The sequence below is a fragment of the Falco naumanni genome, chromosome 9, assembly GCF_017639655.2.
Source record: "Falco naumanni isolate bFalNau1 chromosome 9, bFalNau1.pat, whole genome shotgun sequence".
Lineage (NCBI taxonomy): Eukaryota > Metazoa > Chordata > Aves > Falconiformes > Falconidae > Falco > Falco naumanni.
The window spans coordinates 11029647-11055125 of NC_054062.1; the positions used below are offsets into that span (position 1 = coordinate 11029647).

The following is a 25479-nucleotide window of genomic DNA, read 5'->3' on the forward strand; positions in this document are numbered from 1 at the left end:
TCCCACCAAGGCAACAGACAGCTGGGAATCAACGGAAAGCAAAGCATCTTCCAATCCAGGACAAATTTCCAGAAAAATGTAAAATGGATGCAAAAGTTTGGACATCAGCAGAATGGGAGGAGACAAAAAGACTCGGACAGATAAAGCCATTAAGCAAAACCCCATAAGACATGTAACAATCACTGCAAATCCTTGCAGCTTTTATTACTATAGATTTGCTGTACCTCTCCGATGATATAATTGCATAGAAAAGATAATGTGTTCCTAAAGCATATTTCCACTGTGTTTGGTGTACACACTTCCAAAGAAACTGCAGCAGATTTCAGCCATTTTTTAAAAAGATTTACGTAATAAAATATGAGAGTTAAATTATTTGATACTGTTAAGAGTTGGTCTAAAGAGAATGATATTGTCTCAACATTGCCAACAGAGACCTGGAAATGGAATGCGGTCCTCATGGACACCAAGACACAAAGACCCTGGGAAGGAGAACTGCATGGTACGAGGAGTGCTGTGCTGCTCCCTGCTACCTGGGACTGGAAGGAACAACTAGAATAAGGCCGCGTAACCGCTGTCCAGAAGATGGATCACAACCACTGTTGTAGCAGCAAACCAGAAAACTTGAACTTAGGTGAACTTTCTTCATTATAATATCATTATAATACAAAAACACACCTCCTGGTCTGAAGCCACCCACCTCTAAGGCAAACCACACCTCGGGCACCCCTCTTTGGACATGCTGGTAACCTTGCTCGAGAAGGCGAGATGGGCAACAATCCATGGGCCAGATGAGGAGCAAGGTGTGTTCCCTGGCATAAAAGATGGTTCCCTAGCGACCAAACTTGGGAGGTCTTCCCCACCAAGGATCACGATGATCAGAAGTACTGGTGGGACACTGCCTGGACCGGGGACCATAGGGACACCTTGGACTCGTGGTGGTAGCTATAATCCTCTTTCCTTTTTTACTTTACCTCTTCTTCCCTACCTGTCACTCTATTGCACACCGTGTTACAGGCAAACAAAAAAGTTGCGCTGTTTGATCAAAGGATAACCCCCTTGGTGTGGTTGCCTTGATTTTTTGCGCTTCGAGATCATAGTAAACAAACTATCACAAGTCCACTGAGTGGACCGTGAGAGATACCTCTCTATTTTTTTCAAAATCACCAAAAGGCAGACAAATCAACAACACCGCTTCAGTCATCAAAGCAAAATTTGCTTCACAAAAGTTAATTTTATACCTTCAATTAAAAGACGTTTGAGCTAAATAAGCAGAGAAACCCGATTTTAAACTCCCCATATAAGGGCTCCAAGTAGCTTTAAAATGTTTAAATGTCAAAGTGTTTGGCAATCCTATAATTGGAAAGTAGACAACTCCTTCAAAGCAGTCTGTGACATACCTGCAGTACACTAACAGACTTTGAATGCAGTTATTCAGAAGTCAATGGGGAGTACAAGACAGAGAGAGAAATAAAACCACAAATAGGAAAACAGCACTCACCAATTCTGAACTTCAGCTTCAGAAAGGTATCAGAGCTCACAAAATGTCTACTGATAAAAGCAGTTCTTCAGCTTGAGAACTACAAATGACCAAGGAACTGCAGTGGGTCACAGGGCAGGCAGGCCTTAAAAAAGCAGTGCCCATTCCTACTAAAAGAAAAGCCAGGTAAAGCTGTACGTCCCGGCCGAGCGCGAGGACATACCAGCCAGAATGCTGTCTCGTGCTTCCACACTGCACTTGAGACCACTGCTTGTATTTCCACCCCAAGCTGTGCTGTGCAAGTGTACCAGCTTAGCGGGTGCTCATGAGCAGCTCTTTGTATTGCAGTGCAGGTGTAAGCCAGCAAGGCATTCCTGAGATAGCTCAAGTCATACATATTATTCAGGGTAACAGCAAAAAACATGAGACCTATCCCTCCCAAAAAACGGGAAAAAATGGAAGGTGATAAGTTGCTCATTACTGGAATAAACTCTCCAGAGTTTGCAAAAACCTAGCAATGTTTCAGTGACTTAATGAAAAGAAAGTGTAATTTAAGGGTATTATTGAAAACAGAAACACCTTTTGCCTGAGGAAAAAAGACACATTATAGATTACTGGGAAAAGAGAACGACAATGATCTAACACACTCCACAATTATCTCCGTATATAAACAGTGCTTCCCCTAAGAACTGTCTGTTCAGGTGAAATCTCTACTACCTATTTATTTTAAAGGAGGAACTCCAGAGAATGAGCAAGATATATATTTACAGATATGTAAAGTTCACCCTGTAAACTGATAAGGTCTTCTTCTGTTTAAATATGCATTAGTAATTTTTCTAGGGACCTTTTGCAATGGAATACAAATACTATTAGAAGAGCAAAACACATTCCAGAATGTCTAGGATTCTTCAGGTTATTTTATAATCCTCTAAATGAGTTGTTTCTAGCTGTACTGATAATAAAGCACTGACAATAGCCCATTGATAACAGACATTAACTAGAGACACACAGGGCTCTAGTAAGTAAAATTGTGTTGAATACATTAACGCCAAGTGCCCAACCATTTATACAAATTGTCTTATCCAGAAGCTTTCAGTAAGTTTCATTCTCCTTACTGAAAGTTGAGGATGGTACCATTCATATTCCTCCTTCTTCCTAATTCTATGTAGTTAAGCTTCAAACAAGCCAATAACGGAGTGACTTGACCACCACGGTCCATTTGTGAAATGGAAAAAGCAGCCTTTACAACAACAAAAAAAAAAAAAAAAAGAAAAAAAAAGAAAGAAAAAGAAAGAAAAAGAAAGAAGTACTGTATCAGATATAAAATAAAGCTATCATGCTGTATCTATTAACAATTATTTGCTATCACTCATAAGAATCCTCTGAAAACTATTTCTGTTGCTTTGAAATACTGTACCACAAATGAACAAGGGATGGAAACAGAGCCCCATTCAATCTCTACTATCATATTAAAGAAGGACCTTACACACACCACAGTGACCTCTCAACAGGTCAATCCTGCATTTCTCATTTGCAATTCAAACCCAAGACTGGAGCAGACCAAGGGCAAAATGGGCTCTTGATTATATTTAAGAGGTCACCATTGCTATGCAGAGTTGTAGGAAGCAGACCTCTAGTTTTATTGCATTTTTAAATTCTATCTTGTACAGAAGCTGCTCATATTTGGCAGTGAGAACTGGAAAAGGGATGTTTATATTTGACTTTTCCTTACCAGTGGCCTGCATACTTTTTGTATTAATAATGGAAAATAATACGTTAAAATGCAGTGGATAGTAAGTTTAGTTTAAAAATAACCTTAGGTTATCCTTAGAAGATGAAAGACTAGCATCCCCATTTTAGCAAAAATTAAGCATTTAATGATGCCAGAATTTCACACAGTTAACACCTGCACATACTAGTTAAGTAAACACATGAAAAATACAATGTTCTCATGTGAAAATTGGAGGATGAATTAATAGAATTGTCAACAGAGCAAAACAGATGTTTAGATTAAAAGTAATATGAGGGTGATCAAAACAATTTTTACTATTTTTATCACTTTATACAGAGCAATACCTCATTTCATAGTTATCTTCCTGTCTTGCATTCAAAATGGAGAAGAGGATGGGATAGAAAAGAACAGACTTAATGAAGAAAGCAGTAGTAGAGCAGTATGTGTCAACTACTTGTAGAAATCTTCTAAGCTCTTGGGAAAGCGTATGTTAAACAATCATGTTTAACCAACTTATAGAAATGCCACATAATAGGGAAGGGGAAACAAAATTGGGCCATTTATATCTAAACATTATGTGTGTTTTTTAAAAAGAATGCTTGCTGCTTGAAAGACTAGGAAGACAACAATAATAATGAAACAAAGCAATGAATGAACGAGACATTTCTCAGCCTTTTATACAAATGTTAAAGAATAGCATACAATTATATTACCATTTAAAATACATGAAAATAACCTGGTCATTTTACACAGTTCCAAATACTTTAGAAATGCACACAAAGAGGCCAAACATTTTACTATTCATTAAGGTTATGTCCAGAAGTGAAACACATGGAATTACATAAAAAATTCCATATACAGGAAAACTGCTTCATGTTTCTAATATTATTCATATTATATCTAAAGTGATGACATATAAAATAGTAAGTGCAATAAAATAAAGTAGTATTAAAAGCATCTGAAGCAACTTTATCTTCCTCAAAAATCTCTAGCAACCTGCTAAAGTATTTAGAGAGCAAACAGCATTCAGATTGTACACACAGTTAATTCCATCAGTTCATAACCCAGCTGCACAATATTCCCTTTATATTAACATTTTGTTGACACATTCAGGTAGATACCTGTTTGTGCCATGTGAATACATTTGCAGTGCTCTCTTAAGATAGAGAATAAATTTACTGAGATAGCACAAATGAAAAAAAAACCAAAACTATTATGCTACAAATTGAATAAAAATTTCTGACTAAGAACTTGAGTTCTATTAGCAAGTTAGCTATCTCGTTTTCCCAAGAGTGTAAAAGCTCTCCTTCATTGAATAAATAGAATAGCTGAAATAAACCTAAGGCAGAGTTAACCATTCATTCATAAGGTATGTATCAATATGACCACACTCTGGCTTAAAAGGAGCAGTTAGTATTGGAGAACACATTCTTCAAACACAGTTCAGCATTCTTGGAATTGTATTGTTTACAAACACAGACAGATTTGGAAAACAACAAACAGTTTGAGTCTTTTTTTCTGCAATAATTGGAATTTGAAATGAACACCAACTCTGATTTAATTCCTTTATGCCTAAACTTTGCAGTAGACACTCACAAAACATATAAATCCTCTTCCCGATAACAGACACTACACTATTTTTCCTGACTGATTACTGTAGAAGTAACAACAATTTGCCATCAGCAAAAAGTTCACCGCCATTCCTGTAGGAAAGATCTCCCAGTTCACCATAAAGTCCACTTCCACAATGCCCGAGCACAAAGGACAGGAAAGGGACCACTCCAAATAGAACACTCAATTTTCTGGCTTTTGTGGGTTTAAGTCAGAGCCTTTATGTATTTGAAGACAATTTTTTTGTGTCTGTGAATATTTATAATAGTGTGAAAAATCCAGGACAGCTGGTAATGCATTTTGAAGTGTGCTAACAACACTGTATCAAACAGCTTCCTATTGATCACATAATGCTTTTTGTGGCTAAGTAGTTCGTACGTGGTGCTTATACATTTTGAATAAGAACTTCAAGTACCTTTTGCTTCAAGCGGTTTTTCACTTCTTTTATTCCCATTTTTGCATGATCTTTTGCCTGCATGAAAAATTAATTTAAGTTAAAATCCCCTTCTATTTCCAGCAGTGACTAAGCTTGATTTCAGTGCATCAAGATTCACCTTCTCTAGTTACTAAAAATGGTAAGGAAAAGATTGTAACAGGATGCTGAAAACATATTAAAACAAACAAAGCTAAAAAAAAACCCAACCAAACAAAAACCACCACCACAGACCCCCCCAACTTGCTGCAAAATATTTTTCTTATCTGTTTTGATGCATTAGACATCTTTCATCTTTTTACATTCTATACCATAGGTCTTCCCCTCTAAAAATCTATCTTTGCTAAAATTTAACCATCAACATCAATAGCAAGCCTGCAAACTTTCGCCTTGCAGTACTCTGGATGCCAGTTCTATTTAGCACAGCTAATCTCATCCTACTCATCTCTCTGATGCTGGAGAAAAATAGTAAGTTTAAATACTTATCTCAATGCTTTTTGTAGCATTATTTCCTAAAATCAAGCTTAAAAGAAATCCTTGCTTGTTTCTACGTTGTTTCATCTTGCACAATGAAACTGGCAGCCATACACGGTAACACAGTAACATACTAGCTGTTTGTTAACAGAATTGAAAACATTTTCATTTAAAGAATAGCTCAGTAAGTTGGGGCCTAAATAAGCAGGTATAAGAAATCTCTAGGGAAAATTAATTGACATTTAGAAAAGATGGAAACAATTTGGAAAATGAGAGGATTCCCTTATTTCGATGAAGCTGCAAGCAGAGAAACCTGAGGTAACAATGACTTCCAACAGAGTAATGATGAGATGGTAGAGCTGCTTAGCAGAGCATATAGGCACTGTTTCCCAGAAATAGTTCTATATAATAAATAGAATTTATCATCTATACTTTCAAAAGAAATCACAAGTTTCCCTTGTCCTTTGCACTTCAATTATGTTTAAATTTCAAAATGACTTTTCCACTTAAATTTGAAATTTAGATGAATGCATATTTTAAGTAATTTCACAAGACCAATAAAAATGAATATAAGACTTGAGTTTCATTTGAAAGGTTAAAACAGAATCGTAATTAGACTCTTATCTCAGTAGTAAGCCAGTACTTGATACTCACAAACTTATAGACAGTCTTCATGGCAGGGTTAGCCTTGGTCTTTACTGTATTTAAAATGGCTCCACTTCCTTTCTGTAATTACAGTAACAATAGAATAAATTTTATCAAAGCTTTTTAAAGCAAACAGCAATCTAAAATCCACCATTATTAACTTAAAATAACAAAGCATTAACTATGCTTATTAGCAGAGCTGAGTATTAAAACGGTAAATTTAAAGAAAAAGAACACAAGTAAAAATGTATTAAATCTTTCTCTGATTTTCCAGAGGAACCACACCCAACTCTGATTAATACCGTAGTTTTCAAAGGAAAAATGTAAAACAGTGTTCTATGACTGCTCCACTCACCACCAAGGCTGCCCTGTACATTGCATTAAAATCCTAAATAAGTTTAAGACAAAAGTATCCTAACAAAAACTCAAAGTACTGGGGCAGAAAATTCTGTTTCAGGAAAGCCTGTACATTCAATCTGAAGAAGTAAAAATCTTTTATTTTCCTTCTCATGATCCCATAAAACTACTTAACAAAAGCATGCTGCCTTTTTAAAGATCTAAGTACTTGATAAAGGGATAAATTGAGGGAAAATGAAATTAACTACATTCATAAACATTAATTCTAGAAAAGCTGAATTGCATGTGGTGAACATAGTAAGAGTCAAAAAACAATAGTAAGTCAGACAGAATAAACTGTTAGTCTGGTTGGTATTTTATACAACACACAACTTTGACTATTGCTGTACAGTGCCTTATTTCATAAATACAGGGTATGGGTAAAATCCAAGGAATTAAACCTCAGATAGTTTTCTGTTTTCTTATTTCAGTGCAAAATTTATTTCCAGAGATCAGACACAATCAGATGCAAACAGTTTTAAGATTTACTACTTCTGTTACAACATAACAATTAAAAAAAATTATAAACTGTTGAATTTAATTACATGTATTTTTATATTCACTCAGCCGTTCCCTTTTCTCATAATTTTAAATTTACTTGCCATCCTACATATTTATATATATTTATGTACATATATTTACCTACATGATGGGATTTTTTAAATTACTGTTATAAAATATGTTTAATTCAATATTATCAAGATAATACTGAGCACAGCATTTTGTGTAAGGAATATAATTGCATTCATAACCAGGACAGTAGGCAAATAGAATGCTGCAAAAAATTCTGTGAGAAAACAATTCAATCCTTCCTACTGACTCATACCCATAAAGCAGAAATATTTTACTTTTCAATACATTTCATGTATCAAAAGAGACTTCTAAAATCAGTTATTATTCTAAAATAACATTCTAAATATATTCTAAAATAATAACACATTAAAAATCTAAATACTTTTAGAGAATAATTTATGCAACTACAGCACTAAACCAAAGAGATTGCACTTCACACCATTTAGCTTTATAAAGAGCTTTTTGGTGTGGCAATGTTCCCTTTTCCTTCCTCTTCTATTAAAAGGAAAGAAAACCCAAATTATTTGCTAAAATGACAATAATTTGTTTCCATCTGTCTCCAAGATATTAAAAGTGGGATTCAAAAACTTGAGAAATCCTATAGTAATTTTTAAGTGGGTTTTTTTTTTCTTCTATTCTTTCCTTCCTCTGAAGAGTGCATTAGTTTCTCACAACTAAACTCAAGTCGGTCACAGCTAAACACTGCAGCAAACAAGGTTAGCCTTGTTCATGAGGACAGAGGTTAACAGCCATACAGCGCTGTAAAATGGTCCAGTAAGAATCAGAATGTTTGTTGGAAGAATATTGTGTTCTTACCCTTACTGTAGAGAGCCACTGGTGGTACAGTTTGTCACTACCTAGAGAGAATCACAAAAACCAAACCGTAACTCTACCGAATAGAAAACAAGTTAGAAATGTGAAGTGTTAGCACTCAGCGGTTCTAGGAGCATGAACAGCACAGGAACAGAACAGAACAACCATTCTCTTCCTTGAATGGAAACACAACAAAAAACTGACAAGATATCTACAATTTTTCTTTTACTTGCTAGGAGGCATCTGTATTTTATCTGGGTTGACTTTCAGACATTTGAGAACACTGAGATGTTTTTTTTGTAAGATCGTTAGAAGAAATTTGAGGTGGTTCTGGGTAAAGTCAAGGTTTTTCAGTATCCTCCATTGCAAGAACTCTGAGTTGTACTTTAGCCTTGTGGTAAAGCTGAGGTTTTGTAAACCTGAACAGACTTAATTCAAACTACAACACATTATTCAAAGTTCTTGACAGATGAAAGAACAAAGACACTTCAGCTTACAGGTATCACTGAGCCTCAGTTATTTAAGTGAATAACCACAACAACCCATTACATCATGATGGCCCACAAACAGTAGGTCAAGAAGAGTGTCTGAAATTACTTTAAAATACTATATTCCTTACCTGCATACTCTCCCATATTTATCTCTTCTTCAAAAACATCACTGAAGCCCTCACCAGAGTTAAGAAGATCCAGACGGCCATCAATGAACTACATCAATGTTAAAAGACAGCATAAAGAAATCAAGCATTCCATCCTTTATCTTTTCAGAAAGACTTTATTCTGCATTTTCTAGAATAACCTCAGTGTTCTTATCAGGAAGGAACTCTAAATAGAACAAATACACAACCAAAACTGGCAAAACATTTACCAATGCAAAGTAGTATGCTGCTTCACGAAAAAAACCAGCATTCACATGTTTTGTTTATACATACATGTTTTCAGCTTCCCTGAAGCAGTAATATCATGTTTAACAGTAATATGCTTTCTGTATGAAGTTTACAGCAGGTATATTTGGTCTAGGTATGCTCAGATCAAAACTGAGCACAGAGACACTAGGGGAAAAAACATACACCTCTTAAAATACAGAAATACTTAATCACCTGGATCTGAGAAAATCCAGCAAGCAGGAATTAAGGTGCTGCACTACATGAATTTTCCTCATTATGTGGCTGACAGATCAAGGACTATAGGAACAGTCCTCAAAAAACCCAATTGTATTGTTAAGGAATCTGCTTCTACATTAGAGCAATTAAGCCAGTACCTGCTTAAAGAGCTGGAGCTGAATGGCATTCTGAAGAAACTGCCTCATGACAGCAGAACGATGGGACACAAATGTTTCTTCACAAAAAGTGATGGGTTCACCCTGTAGAGTTCAAAGCATTAAACACTGAAAAAGCTTTGTCTGAATCCATTTGAATCCCCTGTCTCCATTTTATCTACTTCCCTTCCAAAAGAAATAGATAAACACAGTAGGCCTTACACAACATTGAATAAACTGTAGTTTTTTTCCAGGTTTCAATCATTTGAGTGAGAAACAGGCTGGAAACTGGCAAATTGTGTATCATCAAAGTAAAACACATTTGCTTCATGCACATTTTGCTAATGCTGGTGAAACAACTTTCATCATCCAGAAAGGTAATTTTACTTAACGTCCCCCAAAATACGACAGTCATCTGAATTTTGTATATTCTGCTTCTCTGCCTCAGCAGACCTAGCCAGTTAACCTGCACAAATGAGTTAGGAATGTCTACTGTGTCCTCTCCACAGTTCAGGAAGATTAGACTTTTATGTACTGAATGAGTGAAATTTCCTTTTTTCACAACCTTGTTGGCAAAAGACAGAAATTGTTTTGCAGCTCTACTTTTATCTTATTTTAATGAGTTATGTTAATGCTGAAGTCTGCTGTGCATCTGCCATAAGGGCACAATTTCCTCCACACTTAAATCTACAAATACTCAATGTAGCAAGGAAATATATTTATTGAATTAAAAACAAGAAAGTAAAAAAGAATGATAAAATTATACTGATGTATAATTAATATGGAGGCTTTTTCATACTCATACTAAAATATATTTGGACTCTTCGACTCTTCGTCTGTTGAGTGTTCAAAATCAATATTTGATAGCAAAAAAACCTTGAAACACCCCTTTGAAAAGGGTGGTATCACTCCATCTCTGAGAGCTTTTTATATCAGCAATCTTGTTTTCCTTGGCTGTGTAAAGTCAGGATAACAGTGCCGCTAAAATGGCTGTGCTCAAAAACCCGCCATGCCACAGCATTGCTTGGGCATACTGGTTTTTCCCCACCAATTTATGCTGGAAGCCACCATGCGGCCCCAGGACTTCTAACACCTAATCCACATTAAAAGGATACTAAATCCTCAAAACTATGTTGTGCAAACTGTGATGACATTCACACTTCTTAAGATGCGGAGGTTTTTCCCTGAGTTCACAGTCCATCAGGCTTACCCACTGCTACATTCCCTGCGGAGGCGTGGTGCTACCCCAGAGCTTGTCAACCCGATAGCTGATGTTCACTGCCGACTGCATGTCCTTGGACATAACTGACCTCACCATTGTAACTACAGGGTGCAAACAGTTATATTGGGTTTTAATGTAATTTATGAGGAAAGTGAAGGAAATATTTGGCATCAAATAATCAGACCGCAGCAATAATTTTTTTCCTGGCCCCCAATGAACTGAACAACCAGAATCGCCGCGATGCTACACCATGTACTTCACCTCTAACCCAGCAGTCAACAAGTACCAGATGTCACAGATTGCTCTTAACAAGAGGAAAAGGATCAATTGCAAGTGACTGTCTAAGCACAGGATGGGTGCCTTTCCGAGAGGGAAGAAGTCACTCTTTAGGATAGTTTCTGTCACCCTTTCCTTTGGCCAAGGAATTTCCATGGGTTTGGAAAAGAAAGCAGGTCTCTTATGTGACAACTACAGTTTTAGGATGATTAATTTTAAAGAGAATAACCTGTCTTTGATTTATTCTAGCAGATATTTCAAGGAAAAACAAAATCACTACAGTCTTTCTGGGCAAGAAGCATGAATGTGAAAAAACACTTCCCATCCACCCCCACTCCCCCCACCTCCCCCACCCCGGTTCCCTATGGCTTTGTTCTCATCAGGATAAAGAAATAAAACACTTCGTTTCAAAGCATCAAAGGAAAAATGTTTGGAAAAACAGGTCTGGTTGGCATGTGCCTGGTATATAAGACACTGGTGAGTCACTATGACACAACGACTACTGCCATGACAAAGGTTCTGTCTCAAAAATCAAGGTATGTACTGCTTGAAAGGTTGTCATACGTTTAAATGACTAACAGCTGATCATGCACTTGTGTTAGCAGATGGCAGAAAGGGACAGAACTTCTGCATGACATGGAAGTGTCAAAACAAGACTTCGAGCAAGAGGTAGCTTGGCAAACAGAAAAAGCCATTAGTTGATCTTGAGATGGGATTGATAATTTAGACTAAATATGCTCCCCCAGCAAGAACTTAATATATTATATTCAGCTATTGATATCCTACTTAAGACTTGTTTAAACTCTCTCAGCTACCATGAAGGAAAAGTCAGGATACTACAGAGCACTACAATTAGTAAAAGAAAATCTTAGGAGATTGCAAATGCATCTATTACTACAGAAAATGTAGTGACAGACACTTCCCAAGCGGGGCGCAGGCAACCGTAAAACAAACAACAGGATGCAAGGTCTACTGGGCCAGTATGAAAAAGGATTTCCCATCAAATTCAGCTACCAGAATGTACCAAAGGATGCCTGAAAAGTAGTTGTCTGACATAGATACAGTCTGCAGTGTGAAAAGAGCTGGGAGGAACACATGAATCTACACTCTGTCCATGATCAGAGTTTCACCAGAGGAAGGTTTAGCTTTCATGTAATCCACACTAACAAAACACTTTAAAGCAAACAAGCAACCCTTCCTATAAGCTACAGGAACCCCAAACTTATCCCATGGCCAGAGAAGAGTATGATCATTGTGGAAAGAACTATGCCCGGCCAATCAGAAGCTTCCTCTACTCCACTGTACACCCAGTCCATGGCACCAGCTTCTCTTAGAGCCGAGCTATGTACCATTCCTACAGACACACATATTGCAGTTGGGGGAGCCCTGCATTATTATAGCGTTAACACACTTCCTTCCCCAATGTACTAACGATTGAGTTTGTTCATTAGGTTGATTAGACCTTTTGACTTCTTAAGAGACAATTCAGGTTCAACTGCTGCTAGATGACAGGGAAAACTTTAATCATCTAGGTCAAGCGTGAGCTTTTCAGCTTAGAATGCATTAGTACCTTCCATCCTCCATGACCTCCAGAAGGGTGAACACACTGTTGCTAACCCCCATCCACAGCTTCATTACAAAAAGACAAGCTGGACAGCAAGACCATTTTCTTGACAGAGTTAGTTAACTGTAAATTATAAAGCTAATCAGTTCTTTGTTTACTGGCAGATGACATTATACATGAGGGGACATGTTAAGAACTACCAATACTTTGTGAAATGAATGGTCTTGCTCACATGTAAAACAATTACAATAACTTGTCCCAATAAACCCCATCAACTCCTAAACTTGCTGTTTCCAATTAAAATTCAGGCCTTCATTCGTCAACACCTTAAATATCCATTATTCCCCTCTCCAACTATAAACACCTAATAGTGGCTAAGATACGGCATTGCAAATGCCCTAAACGTGTGCAAAATACAACTCTATGAGGAATCTGCTTTAATCTGTAATATTAGATAATTCACATATATTTCAAGATTGGATCATAAAATTCTTTTTAATACAAAACCATACACATTTCAAAGATATTTAATCTGCAATCTTAACACAAGAGAAATAACTCCAAAATATAAGACTCAGACTTAAGACTTGCAGATGCACTGAAAAAAATAGGTGCCTTTTCTTTATGCCTTTGCAAATCTCCCTTTATACGAATATTTTATATTCACATGGCATAATGAAGTTCATCAGGGCAGTGCTGCTATCTCCTGACCTCTTAAAAAGCTGAAAAGTTCCAGCCCACATCTGATCTGTTGCTGGCCCTATTTTTAAATTGGAATTCTGTTACATTCTAAAATAATGTTTAAAACTGCTTAAGGCAGCAAGCGAAAAACGAAAGGAGCCTAGGACTTACTTCAGACTGTTGCAGTTTCATGAAACCTGCTGTTAAATTTTAAGAAGCCATAATGCAAATTGAAAGATAAAGCCCAATTTTGATTAGCTACACCATAGAAAAAATTCACCATGATCCCCCACCTTTCAGGGAAATCACTTTTCCTCAGAAAGGAAAACTTTCTTTCAGAAGAGCATACAGGACCTTCTGCAGACAGTTATTGTCAGTGAGAGAAGTACTGTATCTGAATTGTCCAACTTACCACACTTGCAGGCAGGCTAGCTAACTGGTTATGGCAATAACTTTCACAGTGAATATAAAGGAATAAAAATACACAGGACAAAAGACAGCACAGATTAGACAAGTACTTAGAGGAAGGGACAGAGGCAAACACAAATGATAATTCTGGGAGGAGACATAGATGCTAAGAACTCACTTCAGTCTAACTATTCCCACTCCTGCAAAAGGTAAGACACCAAAGCGTGCATCTGGATAATGGGGCTTTAAAGCCAGCATGTGACTGCTGGAGAAAACATCAAGATAATAAAGACAGGGTTCAAATTAGGTCAACAGTGAGAGTCTCTTGCACAAGCAAAAATTTCACAAAACTTGACTCTAAAGGCGGGGGGGTGGGGGAACCCCAAACAAAAACCCACAACCAACAGAAAAAAACATACCAAAAAAACCCAAGAACCCAAATGTGAAGATTTTGTTGAGACAACCCTAAAAGTTATGCCATGGAAGATATATGTAATCTCTTCTTCTCTTCTGCATTATCATGGTCAGCATGTGGTGCAGGGTAATGAATTTTGTGCTGCTCTGTGCATGCCTTTAAACCATGTAAGGTGCTCTTTCAAAGCCTCTCTAATAAATACACAAGCCATTAGAGCTGCTCTGTAAACCAGCCACGAAATGAAAAAATGTGGGTGGAATTTAAAGGTGCAGAATGAGATGACAATCTGACAGTCCACAAGCTGTAAGTCTACTGTCAGTACACTATGCAGCAAACCCCCAAATATACAGTAAGAACGACATGCAAGAGATTTATATATCACAGCTTTATTACTACCTAGATCTTGCAAATAACCACATCTTTTACTAAAATTGGTTATGTTGCAAATGACAAAGTAAAGCCTGTAGGGATATTCTAGGAATCATCATCCTTAATTCCATCCAGGATTATAATGAAACTAAGATAGGAGAATGATCCTACTGATCTGGATATATACGTCAATGTCAAATACAACAGCAACCAAAGGCAAGCAACTGCTCTGCAGACCTTTCAAGAATCGTGATTACAATGTCAAGGAAAAATTAGCTCATCACAGCTGAAGAAGGATCATCAGTTAGCCAGCAGGATTCCATAAAGAAAACCTGAAATTGGTGACAGACACCTGATAGGATATTGGCTCATTCAGCTTGCAATTGCAACGACAAATAACCTCTCCATAACTAGTACATACGTTCAGCGCAAGAAAGCTCTTTGCATCTGCCTCAGTCATAATGGAATCAAGAAAGCATAGATCAAATACTCTGCATTAAGCAAATGATACCATAGCTTTATTAGCATTTCAAGATGCAGCTCAGGAACAAAGAAATCATGTGCTCAGAGATTTGACCACACTTCTAAAGAAAACTAAATTAAGACACTGTTCAGAAAGAGACTACCAGTTCTGATAAATTATTATTGCTAAGTGTGATCTTGAAAAGCATTTTAAAACCATGTATTTACCAACACAGAGTGTACTGTCCAAACACTTACTGTCTCATGTAAATGCCCATTTCCATTACCGGTCCAATTTCAGGTTTTTTCATGTTCCTCACTAGGGTGTACCCTAGTCTAACTCTGGCAGACATACATCAAGAGTGAATACCCCTACCGCTTTTTTTTTTTAAAAGATAGATTTATAGCATCTATACTTTTAATAAATACTTTTAATAAGATTCACAGTATCAAACAAAATGGGCCATTTCTCTAAATTCTTAACCCTTGCAATTTCTGGTGAATTGTTATTTCTGACAGCTGTCATTCTGCATGTGATCTGATAACTCCTGTAATAAGTTGTAATATCACCACTGAAGAATAAATAAAAGGCAAAAAGATGATTATAAGTCAGTCAAATCACTGACATCAATCAGATCACTGACATCAATCAAAACTTAATCACATCAATATTCCCTTCAAAATTTAATGTATCAAAACTTAGATTATACCTGTGCTGTGGATTGTGCGTATATGCACATCCAGCAAGCTGGATTCAGCTACACAGGCATTACCCTTACAGGAGCTTGGGAGCTTGCTTTCACAAAATGTTCCTTGACAGACAAATCACACAAGGCGAGACTGACATATTCTGCACTGCACAAAATAACTTAAACAACGTGCTTCCCCAAACTCCTAACTTGGAGTCACTAACTAAATAGTCACAGAAGTGTTTTTCTGATTGTACTACAAAGTAGCAGCACACACCTCACATTACCAGAGAAAAAAACAGGAAAAGCTTGCAAAACTGTAGAGCTGTTTGTGGTTACTGGCCATAACCCAGTTTTGTCATGTAGATATTGGAAGTTAATAGATTTAAAATTTTCACCTTGTAAGCATTCCCAAAATTCTTATAATTCCCTTCATAAAACTAGATAGCAATTGGATCTCTGAGTTAGTCTGCACAGAAAAAAGCAGACACACATCAACAAATACATCCTTGACCAAAACCCAAATAAACAAGCAAGCATCCTCAGAAAGGACAAATACTGTTTCCTATAACCACTGAAGCTATCGTTAATATTTACCAGCAGGCTGCCAACTAGGATAAAGCAATTTAAACACAGAACTCAACTTTACATGTGAAATTATAATCTGCATATAATAAAGACTTCAAAATTTTTTTTAACACTGTAATTATAACTCTGTGGCCTGTGCTCCTTTTAGAACCCTAGTAATACATGTACTATTATAACACAATGCGTTATTAAGCTGTAATCAATTCTACAACATCAAAAATGCCTTCAGATCAAAAAACTTTAGGCGCATTAAAATTACTATGAAATTTTTTAGGGAAAAAATAGAATAAGATTTATTTCCATTAAAATATTGTAGGAAAACCAGCTCAGATACAGAGAGATTAAGTGAAAGTTCAACACCACCCCTTTACACATTTCAGATGGTAATACCCAACACCATTGCAGGATTTGACAAACTTTGCACAAAAAGACCTTCAAACAAAAGATGAAACTAATGAAAAATGTGTAACTGGAGAAAAATTACATCACACAGCCATGTTTTTGCTTTTCCTTTCAAACCCTTTTAGTTTATTAGGATACCTGGCATTTTCACGCTAGACCAAGTAAAATGGCACATAGTCATATTCACAAATAATGAAACTACTTTACTGTAATAGAGCAAGCCATCTTTCAAAGTGTTTATATGGCTAATTCAAGCCACTGCCTGCCCTGATTTCTGAATCACCTGCATCAGCCAGCCGTTTCCCATCCCTAAGCAACTGATACAGCCTCGTGTCTCTCGAATTCACACAACAAACCTGGAAGATAAAGTGCAAAGAAGCCAGCAAGAAAGCATTTAGGGCTGGGGAAAAAAAGAAAAAAAAGGGGGGAAAAAATAATCACTATTTCACAGATCAAGAATAGAGGCATGAAAATAATAAGTAACTTGTACACGGTCACAAAAGTCTCTGGCAGAGCCAGGGAAAAGAACCGAAATTTCTTTAATCCCTGTTCAGTACCTTAAATACAAGGCTATTCTTCCTCTTCCTACTTGATATTGTGTCAATGCATGAGTGTAGGTGTTGAAAGACTAACAAAAGAAAAGTAATAGTATGGTATTACGAGCTGAGAAACCTAATCTTTATCAGATACAGCAAATCTCTATGATGCTGCCTGCACTAGGAACTCTCTCTTTGTCCTGAATATGCTTTAAATTACTGGTATAATGTGTACTGTATATTGTTCCACTCTTATATTTATTCCACAAAAACCCCTGTGGCCTGCATGTGATTTTATCATTAGCTGGCAAGGTAATTTCAGGGCCTAGTTCTGCAATCATTCCATGAGCAATACTCCCATTGAAGCTGGTATGTTCTGCATGCAAAGCAGCTACCAATTCAGGTTCCCTATAATAAAAAGGCCTTTTGCTACTTTAACTATTGTGGAACATTAGTGACAATACAAAAAAGGAGAAAAATTACAGTGCAATTCTTCATACAAGTTATTTTATACTATGATAAAATATAAAAAGTGTGCTTGGAAACAGAATCTACACAAAGTATTTCGTATGAGAAAAATGACAAGCTTTTTTTTTTTTGTTTCATTTATTAAAACTCAATAGAATACAAAGTATTTTGTTAAAATAAAGATCTCTGCAAAACCGACAAATGACTGGCCAAGATTTAGAAATGACCAATATGCCTAAAGGTCACAAATGTTAATATTTTGCTTTCTTTTGGTTTCTTAGATACATGTAAAGAGCCAAACCTCACCCAAATCAATGAACCTTCCAGGATTCACCCAAGGAAAAATGCTGGAAATATGTTTTTGTGCAGGATGTATACAACTGCTCTGTATGATGATCCTCAAACCAGCTATTTTCAAGGCTAAAATATTTTAATATTTAGATGCTAATATAGATGCAGAAGGAGAATAAACTGTCTTCAACTTCACTAAAACAACATGAGAGAAGCTTTAGTCATAAAGGTAGGTCATAAAATCCTATTCTCTTTGCTAAAAGTAGCAAATCCCCTGTCTCTCTAAATAAAATGTATATAATGGGATTACACTTTAAATTTTCACAGAGTTAGAGACATCTAGTCTCTAGTAGATATACTAATGCACAAGATGTAAGATAACATGATATACAATGCCCCTCCTTCATATAATATCTGACAAAGTAAATGCCATTACTATAATAGAACGCACTGTAGTTCAATTTGTCGTATTACACCACTTGATATTTTATTGCGGAAACCTCAACTATTGCCATGAAAAAACACAGCTAGAAAAGAAGTCACATCCCCTGAGAGAGGTAATCAAAGGCACTGGATAGTAACACTGGAAAAAGGTTTAATTCCTTTCTGTTCAGGTCACATAATGGTCTATGGGGAAACCTAAGTGGTCAGTAATTAATATATAAATGCACACACACATATGCTTGCTATGGTTAATTTATCATATATGTAGCATCGTAAATCAATGAATTATGTCACTAGACTCTTAAAGATGCAACAGCATCCATTCCTGGGAAGAACTGGAACTAGCGACACCAAAGACCCCTGCCTCTATAATGCTCCTTACAGAGCATTAGTATGTTACATGTCTGCCCAAACAATTTCCAGGAAAGAACTCAGAAACCAAGTCCACAACTGCTCAAGATGTTTCTCTTTACAGGTGGAAAAAAGCAAAGTAAAGCATTTCCCTTTTAAAATAAATAAGAGCTCTTAATTCACCTTTTACCATTTATTCACTCTGCTTGTCAGAAAGCAGCTCAGATTTTACTGCGTGAGAGGGCAAGACACAGATAGAACCACAAAAACTGTGCTACTTTTCAATTACTTTTAACATAGCTCCTCAATCATTGGCACTAAATAAAGCCCCTTCCCCCATCTCACAATAGGTTGAGGATCCTGCCATGTTAGAAAACATATTTTTTTATGTTAGGTTTGATTTTATTTTGGCAGGCTCTCTTCTACATCACCTCACTTCTTGCAGTTTTTGGTCAAACCCTTTAAGGGGAGGGGGGGGAGAGAGAGGACATCCCGCCTCTGAGAGACTGAGAGTGCTGTGTCTTGCAAGCATTTATTTCAAGGCATGTAATCTGTCTCAGTTCCCCAAATCCTTCCTGGTATATTCATTTAAAAAAAGTTGCATCCAGTATGAGGTTGAAAAACGAGCAGATTTTTTTTCTTTCACCACTTCCCCCGCAGGTTTTGCTCAATCCATGATGAAGTAACCGGAGGGAATTTGTTCTGCATTCCTGCAACCCTACAGCTCTCACACACTGAAGCTGGGCTCTGCAGCAAGTGTAATTATTTAGTGTTTGGCCGCATGACTCCTCCCAACTCCCATTATATCAGCTACACATTTTTGACATGGAAACCATGCAAAATTTCTGAACTCTTTTGTGAGGGGGGAAGAATGCCATCTAATTAGACCACATGTGCAGAGAAGCATCTGGCTCAGAGCACAGCAGTTTGCACAGTTCCTTGAGTTGTCGTGGAGACAAGCACATGACCCGCTCAGCGCTGAAACTCTGGGGCACGGATCCAGATGCACTTCTAACACATTCTGACAGAGAGCAGATGGGCAGATATTTGCTGGGCCAAAAATGCCAACTCTACTCCCCTCCAGACCCACACGCCCTCAATGATAATTTTTATCTTGTAAAAGTCCTTCTCATCTGCCCTGGGACCTCAGGCTTTCTCACCTAGGAAACAGAACTAAACCTGCCAAGATTTCAGTCGGAAGAGTCCACAAACTTCAATCCCATTTACACAATAGGTGTAAGGAGTACTAACAATTGACAAAACATTATCCAAATATTTGAAAAATCACTCATTTTGATGCTTCGTTTTGGCATTCAATTCAAATAGCATTCATGGAAAAAGGCACATGAATTTCTGTGATTCACATGGTGTATTATTACTTCTTCTCGTCTGGTGAGGTTTGATGCTGTTTCAATTATTAATAAAGTAAAACAAACGTTGCTCTACATGTTCATAATAATTGCTCATAATGATGCCTATGATTGCGGTGACCTCACAGCTTTGAGATCCTATTTTCGGTTTCTTAATATCCTTTCAACTGCATGAATACATGTTTTCTGTTCTAGATTCCTTTTTAACTTTAATGCTTTAGTTCAAATTAGCTCGGCATTCTGCTAAGAACATCTTCAAGGGAAAAAAAGTTGACTAAAATATAAGAGTCTCCCAACTTTGGCTGAAAAGCCTTAATACTGCACAAGCTTCTAGGAGGCACATGATCTTCTATCCATTTTATAAGATGACCTTCCAGGAAAAAATAATTCCTCTGCTCAAACTCCCTCAGAAAGACCCACAACTTATGACTACAGTTGCCTGCAGACTGGGCATCTTATAGCCCAAGATTTTCTCTGTGATTGCTTCACCTGCTGCAATGAAAGGCCAGCAGCCGAGAAAGCCAGGCAAACAACCATGAAACAGCACCAGAAAACACCCTCCGCCTGCTTGTGTCATCTTCAAGAAAGCTGACGGCTCCGCAGGGCTGGACTACATACTTCCCAGTGCCCCAGAGCACCTACATCATGGATGCTAGCTATTACCACATAGGCACTTCCTGCTGAAAAGTCAAGAAAGCTGGTTAGGGTGGAAAAAGTTACTAAATAACCAACAAAGTACTTGCACTGCAAAATTAGCGTTTTGAACTTTCCCTGTTAAAAACTAGAATAAGCACTGACTTGAGCTGCCTTCTGAGCTCATTTGATAAATGCACATTACACGTCTGCTCTTCATAGGCATAATTGCTTTGACCCAAGCACACACAAAAACTTTACATAACTATTCTAGCTTTAAAACAAATAAATAATAAACCAAACACAATGTTATCAAATCTCAAGAAATTTAAACACTAGAATGTACCAGATATTTGCCAATAATTGCTATGGCTAAGAATCACACTAGAACACCTCATTAGCTCAGTTATTGTCTGCTGCATTGATTACTACATGTGTATTTTTCCATATTTTAATTTTAAATGTACAAAATTACATTGCTCCAAATGTAAAAGTTGTTCATTTAAAGAATGAAACTTGCCTAACGGTGTTCTTAGTTCTGCTAATTCAATATTTGACATTCAACAGCCATTCAATCTCATTTTTTAAGGTTAAACAAAATACTCTGGAACCATTTTTGTCCTCTACCAAAGAAAACCAACCAAAAAACACACACATCTATTAAGCACAAAATTTCTGACTGCTTAGATTTATACCCTATATAAATACTTTCCAAAGCTTAAAAACCCTACCTAAGGTGCTAAAGAGTTAATACTTTGTACTGTGGTCACTGTAAACAAGCACAATTTCAGCTAAGCAATATTGCTGTCAGAGACACAACGCTTTGCAGGTGTGGGCAATAATTAAAGGTTTCAGCACATCTACCTGGGTGAAGTATTTTTGCCTCCTATTCCAAGGAGGAAGCCCTCTCTGTGGAGAGCAGAAGAGCTCATTAATGAGGCTAATTAGGTGTAAAGGGGGTAGAGTCTGGCATCAGCTGCAGCTTATAGTAGCTAATCATTAAGCTCTGTAATCTCTACCCCAGAACAGCAGATGATCATGTTCCTAGGTGACTGATGTTGCTAAGAAAATTTCCAGCACCTGAGTACCTGACCAAATACTTTTTGGTGAGGCTAAAAATTCCCTTAACCCCCCACATGCCAGACAATGGAGTCAACATAATTTCTTCACTCATCTATTTTCTAACAATGGATACCCAGAGGTTTGAACTTGGCATGAGGTCTATAATGCCATTTATTTCAGAATTTAAAAGAATAAATACAAATCAATGCCATCGAGAGTGTATGGAAAAAGGAAGGCCACTAAATAATGGTTGGTGGAGCAACATGCAAGAAGAATACAGGTATGAGCAACAATGCTTGGAAAAAAGTGCTCACATATAGCTCCTAAAGGTTTGTGAGTTCTCCTTGTAATTTCTTGGCATAAAGCAGTGAGGATAGTTACAATACCACAGGGATGAAAGCCTTGTTAATAAATATGTAAAATAAGGATTTCATTGTACTTACCTAATTTGAAATGAGAAAAAGGACATAATTTCCATGGAGAGAGAATACATGAAAGCAGAGCTCAGTCTGGAACTTGTTTTGTAAAATGAACTGTAAGAATGGCAAAAACTCTTCCAGCACCTCAACATGAATTTTTGAGTTCATCAGGCAAAAAAGACCTTTATTGGCAACCTGCTACTGTTCTTTTTCTTCTCCAGTTGAAACAGTAGAGTTTTTAGATTCAATTCAATTTCAACAAGAAATAGAATATTTTTCTTCTGCAATTATTTTACTGCCCGATAGCACAGCTTGTAATAGATCCTTGAATTACTCATGAATGAACACTAAAGCAAAATCTCTTTGAGTTATTAAAAGCGGTACATTTTAAAAGGTGCATTTTCATACTGACCAAGAAGCTACGCAGCAATTTTGTATATATCACCAGATTGCAAATAGATTAAATCTGCATATTTAGCCGATCCTTATTGTCACTGGAATGAAAAAAAAACAACCACCTCAGTTTTCTCTGCTTTTCTTTACTAACTGAAATGTTTAAGGATTAAAAAGAAAAATGCCTTGCAAAACCGAAAAGATGAGCAAGTACCACTGAAGTAATAAAGGCTCAAATGCATTTAATACAAACTCCCTTGTCTCCATGTTACCTGTGGACTTGGAGATGCACAGATAAAATAACACGAGCTGCTCAGAGGTGGCACTGGCTCTCATTATGGTCAGGGATAAGGATGCACACGTCCAGATAAACCCCACTGGTAACCCAAGACTCCTCTTGATATCAACAGATAAAAAAGTCTCCAATAACAACTAGCACCTTGTCTCACAACAATGCAGAAGTCAGTTGAATTGGGTGATAAATGCTTTGTAGCCAGCATCATATTATTTTTAATAATTCTGCAGATATATCATAAAGACAAAAACACATGGCTAGTACAGGGTTTTTAGAAAAGCCTTGATAAGCCCCCTCCCCAGCACTGAACACACAGTAGCTTTAATTTTTTCTATTCTAGAACGACATATGCACAAGAAGCTTTCAGATGGGTATGGAAAGTGCTCAACATTGAAGGTGTAGCACAGTCTCAAACAGAAACATTGACTCTTCTGAAAGACAACTGTTAGCGAAACACCTCAGAATGCCTGAAATGAAGAAGGGTTGGGAGAGCCTTGTGCACCCAGCATCTGGAACAAGTTATCGCTTTTTCTTTTTTTACTTTATGACAAGTTACATAATTCTGTAGCAGTATCTCATCTCCAATGGTTGATATCCAAACATAGGACAGAGAAAAAAAATTATGAATGACAAGACAGGAGTTGAAACCCACAGTTTTAGAACACAAGGGCTATAACTGATCACATGAAAAGTCCATCTGCCTGCTGTTCCATCTCCAGCGTAGGCATCAGCAGATGCTCAGGGAAGACCAGGAAGGTAGAAAGCCTGAATGTTATTTCTCCCCCTCAGACTGTCAGACAGAGATCTTCATGTCAACAAATTTACTGAGTCTATTGTTGCTGGTGTATTAAATAAACCTGAACAGAAGCTTCTCCCAACTATCTCTCCAATCATCCCCCAAACCAAGACAAACTTCCTCAGTATCATTTGATAAAGTGCTTGGCAGGATTACCACCTACTGTATAAAGAATTTCTCATTTACTTTGAACCTTTGTTGTTACAAATCTCACTTGATTGCCCCTGGTTTTTTTAATACTGGAAGGGACAATGAGAAGTCACTGTCTATCCTCCTTCAAACTTATTTATATGCTTCTCCTGTAAATCATGCTACAAAATTGTCTGACGTTCACAGTAACTCCAGTATTCAAACCAGATTAGACTTTTATGGAGGAAAATGTGCAATGATGCCTGTAAGCAAGAGGTGTGTTTAGTAACAGCAGTAAGTACAAACAAGCATCTGAATTAAACAGAGAAAAGGGCAAAACAGAACTATACTGCACTTCAGTGAATGGTAACAAACTTTATTTCCCTAAAGTGTAACTCACCACCAAAATCATTTATGTCCCAAGGTTGGACTGCAGAGACAAGAAAACCTGTTCAATGGAGTGATTCCAAGATTTGGCACTATTTCTGCATTGTTTTAATGTTCCTGACAAGTGCTCCATTGTTTCTTAGCCATATACACACTTCATTTCAGTAATTAGCTGTCAAAGCAGGCCCAACAGCAACTTAGTATTGTCTGCTCAAATCGTATTAATGAAATGCAATCCACTCAAATGTCCTGAATGCGTATCTGTAATTGCGTTAAATAGAGAGGCTGGGGACATCAGCAAACTTCAAGCTTCTGAACAGGGCATTACGATGGAGCACGTTAATCCATTATTTCTTAGGGATTTGACAGCCAATTAATATTACAGGGCTTCCTATATAGCAATAAGGACTGATGATCCAACATTATTTTCTTAATTTTTTTAAGCACAAGAAGTGACTTTTCAGACTCTGGGCTATCAAAGTAAAAGTGGCGCATAACGTTTGTGAACACAACACCCTTAAAGGCAGAAAAGCAAGAACTGTAGGTTGCAGCATTGCAAAAGTAATTTTTGCTTTTAAAGACTCAGCATCCATATGTTGAAACCTAAATGTAGAATACTTAGTGGATACACTACACTAAGCGTAAGTAAAATCAAATAAACCCCAAGATTTTATTAAATATATACCAGTTTAGAAGAATTCTTCTATGACTATTAGAATCAACGCTCCCAAAGAATAAGAGAATGCAATTGATTACTTCTGGCTGTAAACTGATACTTGTCAGTAAAGTCACTATATAATTTTCTCCATTTTCTGTTTCATGTTCTCCCTCACCAAAGACTTTTCCAAAGAACAGAATTTGGACAAGATAAAAACCAAGAAACAAGAAAAACATGTAAGGGAAATATCCTGTGGGTATAGTAGTCTTTGGAAAACTTTCATGTCAGTTATGACTGAAAAATTGCTATTAAAATTTAATTAAAATTGAGCACAATAAGCTATGACAAGATAATGGATGGGAAACGTAGCTTTAAGGCAGAGCAAGGATATCTAGAACTCTGAATAGATGTGATGTTTTATTTTTGGCTATGTTTGGCAACTATTCTTGAGATTTCTGAAACACATCTTAATTATAATGATCTACAGAAATTCACAGAAAAGAACAGCACTGCATTTTAGTTAGCTAAAGATCTGTAACATAAGCCAAATATGTAAGAGATTTTTAGAACTCCAGTACCATCTAGTCCTTAATTTCATTCACATTCAGACCCACATCAGAGAACACTTTTTTTTTCAACTAAAAAGCCCCTGCAAGCCCCTCTAAAACCATTATTTTGTGACTTATCTGTAAATAAAATTAATTTATTTCCTCACACAGGTAGAAATCCTTTGGATATCATTTATCTCCATAGTTGAAGA

General features: G+C 36.9%; 1 protein-coding gene across 5 annotated transcripts in view; it reads right to left on the minus strand.

The window, feature by feature from the left end:
• The window catches only part of DENND1A (DENN domain containing 1A), a 214957-nt gene that overhangs the window by 39918 nt on the left and 149560 nt on the right, over positions 1-25479 (minus strand). For all 5 annotated transcript variants that reach the window (XM_040606509.1, XM_040606507.1, XM_040606506.1 and 2 more), the window contains exons 14-18: positions 9415-9516; positions 8774-8861; positions 8158-8198; positions 6382-6453; positions 5236-5292 (exon numbers count right to left, since the gene is read on the minus strand). In XM_040606509.1, coding sequence (XP_040462443.1) covers positions 5236-5292; positions 6382-6453; positions 8158-8198; positions 8774-8861; positions 9415-9516 — 360 coding nt within the window. The remainder of the gene's footprint in view (positions 1-5235; positions 5293-6381; positions 6454-8157; positions 8199-8773; positions 8862-9414; positions 9517-25479) is intronic.